This window comes from Penaeus vannamei, chromosome 1 (genome assembly GCF_042767895.1).
Source record: "Penaeus vannamei isolate JL-2024 chromosome 1, ASM4276789v1, whole genome shotgun sequence".
Classification (NCBI taxonomy): domain Eukaryota; kingdom Metazoa; phylum Arthropoda; class Malacostraca; order Decapoda; family Penaeidae; genus Penaeus; species Penaeus vannamei.
The window spans coordinates 16,274,121-16,280,603 of record NC_091549.1 but is presented as its reverse complement, the minus strand read 5'-3'; the positions used below and the strand labels follow the sequence as shown (position 1 = coordinate 16,280,603).

At 38.1% G+C, this 6,483-nt stretch overlaps 1 protein-coding gene across 3 annotated transcripts in view; it reads right to left on the bottom strand.

Annotated features, from left to right (window-relative positions):
• LOC113828148 (basement membrane-specific heparan sulfate proteoglycan core protein) overlaps positions 1–6,483 on the bottom strand; it is an 80,320-nt gene that overhangs the window by 55,216 nt on the left and 18,621 nt on the right. For all 3 annotated transcript variants that reach the window (XM_070118159.1, XM_070118040.1, XM_070118106.1), the window contains exon 2: positions 1,555–1,870. In XM_070118159.1, the coding sequence (XP_069974260.1) occupies positions 1,555–1,615 (61 nt within the window). In that variant the 5' untranslated portion in view covers positions 1,616–1,870. The remainder of the gene's footprint in view (positions 1–1,554; positions 1,871–6,483) is intronic.

The following is a 6,483-nucleotide window of genomic DNA, read 5'->3' as shown; positions in this document are numbered from 1 at the left end:
CCTTTATCATCATTATTATTATCAGTATTGATATCATTACTGATATCATTATCATTATCATCATCATAATTGTTGTAATCTTTCTTATTTATCACACTTTTTTTTTTACTTAATATTGTAGGCTTTATTATTGTTTAACTAAATGATTCTTAACATCAAATTGCACAGACGAGAAAGGTTTTGCTGAGCGATTTGAAATGTTTAGGATAAAACAAGGAAAGGTGTTAATACCAAGACTAAAACTATGAATCAAATATCCTGTATAACATAATATGACCAGAAAAAAAAGTAATCTGGATCCAATAACACGATGAAATAACTCATATCTCATAACATCTTTTCCAGATTGAGAACATGAGAACACACAGGAGAACAAATACATATAGAAATAAAAATCAATGGAAATGAACAAAGGAGAACAAATACATATAGAAATAAAAAGTAAGAATGAAAATGAACACAGGAGAACAAATACATATAGAAATAAGTCAGAATGAAAATGAACACAGGAGAACAAATACACATAGAAATAAAATTCAGAATGAAAATGAACAGAGGAGAACAAATACATATAGAAATAAAAGTAAAAATGAAAATGAACACAGGAGAACAAATACATATAGAAATAAAAAGTCAGAATGAAAATTAACACAGGAGAACAAATACACATTGAAATAAAAGTCAGAATGAAAATGAACAGAGGAGAACAAATACATATAGAAATAAAAGTAAGAATGAAAATAACCACAGGAGAACAAACACATATAGAAATAAAAAGTCAGAATGAAAATTAACACAGGAGAACAAACACATATAGAAATAAAAAGTCAGAATGAAAATTAACACAGGAGAACAAATACACATAGAAATAAAGTCAGAATGAAAAGGAACACAGGAGAACAAATACACATAGAAATAAAAGTCAGAATGGAAATGAACACAGGAGAACAAATACACATAGAAATAAAAAGTAAGAATGAAAATGAACACAGGAGAACAAATACACATAGAAATAAAAAGTAAGAATGAAAATGAAAGGAGAACAAATACATATAAAAATAAAAGTAAGAATGAAAATGAACACAGGAGAAGAAATACACATAGAAATAAAAGTCAGAATGGAAATGAATATATTCCTTCATCGTCTGAGTCATCCACTCCCATGCATACCATTCCCGTGTTACACTCTTGTCTAGTTAAGTGCCGCCGCCACCAGGTGTCCAGTACCCAGTGTCCTGCTCCAGATGAGTATTGGACACGAGACGAAGCCATGTATAATGATGGAAAAGTCGTTTTATTCGGGTTGGAAAGGTTAGGGATAAGGGGAGGGGCGTCGGATTACTATTCTTTATAGAATCGATAGTATTGCACTATGCAAGAAAGGGGGGGGGGTCAAATATAACCAAAAAAGGAGAAGAAAAGAAAAGAAAAAGGAAGGAAAAGTTGATGAAACGAAACGTACCTATGTACAAATAATCCCCCCCCCTCCCACACACACACACAAAAGATTATTCCACGTGCACCACAAAATACAGTAGGAAGTGCAATGCTCACCTGCCATTAGAAGAGCGACTGAAGGCAGCCGATGTCCCATCTGGCTACTGTTGGATAGCATTAGTTGACAGCTGTGTTCATGCGTGCAGGTGCGTCGGGCGAGCAGCCCCCACTTTCACAGCTATGATGAACGGTTTCAGATGCTCCAGTTTTGGCCGAAAAACATTGAATGAGACAACATTTTCTTTCTCTTCTCCATGGTAATTTGCTTTTATATGCGTGGAATGTCTCTTTTTTATGCTCCCGAAAAAATCTTTTTTAGTTCCAGATTATTTTTCTACACTTTCACGGCAGGGAGGATTTAAGATATAAAATGCTGTTAGGGAAAGAGAAAATATTTCAAGGTATTAGCAACACGAACCATGTCTCAAAAATATCATCTTAAAAAAAAAAAAAAACATTTGGAAACTTTCAGAACCTAAAGCTGAGAGACACAACTCCAGAAAAACAACAGCCCCAAAAACAAAAAAACAAAAGAATGTCTCATCCACTCTAATTACAGTGCACATGCATATATATATTCCGCATTTTGACACAGGCACAGTGAATGAATAATCCACATTTTTTCTGATTTATCTTAGCCTTTATGCAAAATTCGCCTTCTCTCTCTAACAAAAAGATATATATATATATATATATATACATTATATATATATATATATATATATATATATATATACATATATATATATATATATATATATATATATATGTATATATATATATATATATATATATATATATATATATATATATATACACATATACATATACATTATATATATATATATATATATATATATATATATATATATATATATATATATATATATATATATATGCATATGTGTATATATGTATATATATGTATATATATATATATATATATATATATATATATATATATATATATATATATATATATATATATATATGTATGTATATATATGTATATATATATATATATATATATATATATATATATATATATATATATATATGTATATATATATGTATATATGTAATGTATATATGTATATATATATAATGTATATATGTATATATATAATGTATATATATATATATATATATATATATATATATATATATATATATATATATATATATATATATATATATATATATATATGTATGTATATTCTGGTATAACAGTCTATCCACAAGATTTGCCAGGCGAAGCCCTTGCCAACAACACAGGAAATTATATAGAGCCTTTCATGAATAACTTTCTGCGTCATTCATATACACCGAAGGGTCATTCAGTTTCGGCCATGCCAGAGGATTTCATCTCTTGCAGGGGTTTTTGACCTTTATAAAACTGTTTTAACTTTTTGCCTTCGTGTGGCAATAATTCTGCTCTCGAGGGGACATTTTGTCAGTGCAAGTTTTTTTTTCTTCATTTTTTTTCTAAATTTCAGTTTCATATCACATATCTGTATGCAGGAACTTCTAATTTACGTCCTATTTTCATATAAATATCTATTGTGTTTAGAATATGGAACGCACTGTTCTTCTACACTACGTTAATGAACAGTCTTTGCAGTCTTCTTCATTCATAGTAAAGTAAAACGCAAAGAAAAGGTTACGACATCACGTGAGTCATTTCTTGGCCGTTATTTCCCGTGAAGCAGCGGCCAGGCTTCCATCCCCCCCCCCCTGTCCCCCCTCCCCCTGCTCAGCCTGTCCCACTCCCCTGTCCCTGCCCCCTCTGCTTCCCCTTACTCCTCCCCTCTTGTCCCTTTCCTTTCCCCCATGACCCTTCATTGCCCTTCTTCCTCCCCTCACCCATTTCCTTCTATTGTTCTCCTCCCTTCGTTCCTATATTCCCCTCCCTTATTCCCTTATTCTCCCTTCCCTCTCCCCTTCCTCTATGTCCCTCCTTCCCCTAGCTCCCAGATCCTTTCTCTCCTTCCTCCCTTTCCCCCACATCCCGCCTCCCTCTCCTTCCTCCCCTTCCCCCATCTTCTTCCCTCTCCTCTCCATCCTCCCCTTCCCCTACCTCCTTCCTCCCTCTCCTCTCCATCCCGCTACCTCCCACCTCCCCCTTCCTCTCACCTCCTCCCTCCTCCTCTTCTCCCATCCCTCTCCCTCCCACCTCCCCCACCCCATCCTCCACCCCCACCCCCTACCCCCTCCCGACCCGCCATCCGCGCTGGGGAAACCGAATCAAATTAGATCTGTCTGTCTCCTCACATTTACAGCATTTCCTCGGCCCGTTCAGTGTTACCTTTGGCCGTGAGCAGGAGGCAGAAGTACCGTAGTCTCCCACAAGGACGCGTCGCTAATCCCGAAGATCTGCAGACACATTTTTTTTTTCATTTTTTTCTTCTCAATATTTTGCGCTTCGGGTGAAAAATGGGTTTGGGCGTTAATGGAGGAACAAAGGCTTGTACGCGTGATAAAACAGATTAATTGTTGGGGAAGATTAATTTCGATTTTGTGTTTGTCTTTTTTTATTCTAATATGTTTTTTTTTTAATAATGCATGGAAGTATGGAGGAAGAATAGACAATCAAGGAAGTTCGTTATCGGGGTTTATTGTTTTTAGTCTGATGTATTGTGACGATTCGAGGAACATAAGATGACCCCCCCCCTTCTTCTTTCTCTTCTTCCTCCTTCTCCTCCTCTTCCTGTTATTCTTCCTCCTCCTGTTCCTCCACATCCTTCTCCTCATCCACCACCTTCTTTCTCTTCCTCTTCTTCCACCACCTCCTCCTCCTCTTCTTCTTCTTCTTCCACCACCTACTCCTCCTCTTCCTCTTCCACCTCCATCTCGTCCTCTTCCACCACCTACTCCTCCTCCTCCTCTTCGTCTTCCACCACCACCACTACCACTACCTCCTCCCTTATTTCACCTACCTTCCTTCTTCTTATCAATCACCCTCTTTACATCTTCCCCTCTCTAACATCTCAGACATTAACCACATATACCCCCTCCCTCCCCCACCCCCAACCCCACTCTCCCAACCCCCTTAAAAAAAAAAAAAAACAAAAAACAAAAAAAAACAAAAAAAAAAAAGAAAAGAAAAAAAAACAGAGAACACTCCACCGTTGAGCTTCCGAGAAAGAGCTTTGCGGAGTACCGGGAAAGCTCTACCCAGGATGCTTCTTTAGCCCGGGATGCGAGAGTGCTTAAAAAAAATCTTCAGTTATTCCGCTGAAAGGAAGACGTGGCTCTCGACACTGTAGAGGAGACGGGATTCGACGTCCTCGGGAAGTGTTCTTCACGACCCAACTTGCGGTAAATGACTAAAAAGAAAAACGGGAAGAGAGAGAGAGAGAGAAAGAGAGAGAGAGAGAGGAGGAGGGAGAGAGAGAGGAGGAGGGAGAGAGAGAGGAGTAGCGAGAGAGAGAGGAGGAGGGAGAGAGAGAGGAGTAGGGAGAGAGAGAGGAGGAGGGAGAGAGAGAGGAAGAGGGAGAGAGAGAGGAGGAGGGAGAGAGAGAGGAGGAGGGAGAGAGAGAGGAGGAGGGAGAGAGAGAGGAGGAGGGAGAGAGAGAGAGGAGGAAGGAGAGAAAGAGGAGGAGGGAGAGAGAGAGGAATAGGGAGAGAGAGGAAGAGGGAGAGAGAGGAAGAGGGAGAGAGAGAGAAAGAGAGAGACAGAGAGAAAGGGAGAGACAGAGAGAGAGAGAGAGAGGAAGAGGGAGAGAGAGGAAGAGTGAGAGAGAGGAAGAGGGAGAGAGAGGAAGAGGGAGAGAGAGGAAGAGGGAGAGAGAGGAAGAGGGAGAGAGAGGAAGAGGGAGAGAGAGGAAGAGGGAGAGAGAGGAAGAGGGAGAGAGAGGAAGAGGGAGACAGAGGAAGAGGGAGAGAGAGGAAGAGGGAGAGAGAGGGAGAGGGAGAGAGGAAGAGGGAGAGGGAGGAAGAGGGAGAGGGAGGAAGAGGGAGAGAGAGGAAGAGAGAGAGAGAGGAAGAGGGAGAGAGAGGAAGAGGGAGAGAGAGGAAGAGGGAGGGAGGGAGAGAGAGAAAGAGAGAAAGAGAAAGAGAGAGAGAGAGACAGAGAGAGAGAGAATATATATATATATATATATATATATATATATATATATATATATATATATATATATATATATATATATACATATATATATATGTATATATATATATATATATATATATATATATATATATATATATATATATATATATATATATGTATATATATAGCTAGATAGAGAAAGAGAGAGAGAGAAAGAGAGATAGAGATAGAGACATAAATAGATAGATAGAGATAGGAAAAGAGAGAGAACGCACTATATGCATACAAAGGTGATACCTATTTTGTGTTTTGTATTTTTTCCATTTTTTTCTTTCCCCATTTTTCTCTTGTCAGTCTCTCTCTTTTTTTTCTTCTTTCCTTTTCTTCTTAAAAAGAAACCTTATCTTTTCTGCTGCTTGCCCGACATTCCATCAACACGGCGAGGTGTTTTTGCCGTCCAAGAAACAGAATGGCCAAGAAACAACCCGTCAGACATGGATCCAGGCCAGAATACCGAATTGCAAATCAATACCCAGGCCACAACCGACGCAACGACAGCAACATCAATGCGAGGAAATGCCATCTTGGTATTACGGGCCGAAATGACATTCAAAAAGGCCGTAAGGATGATGTTAGTTCCAAATTAGGCCCTTTAATACGCACCACTATTGCTAATACGGGTAATAACGGAGGTAAAAGTTATAATAATGGTAATGATAACGATTAGATAAAGTGGCGATAGTGCCAGTGATGGTGTCGGTGGTATGGTGGTATTGGCAGGTTTGTTGTTTGTGGTGGTGGTGATGGTGGTGGTGTAGGAATTGTGATGGTGATGGTAATGGTGATTACCATTTCGATATTGATATGATGATTGTGATGATACTAATGGTGATGGTGGTTGATGATGATGATAACAATTATATTCCATTCGTGGG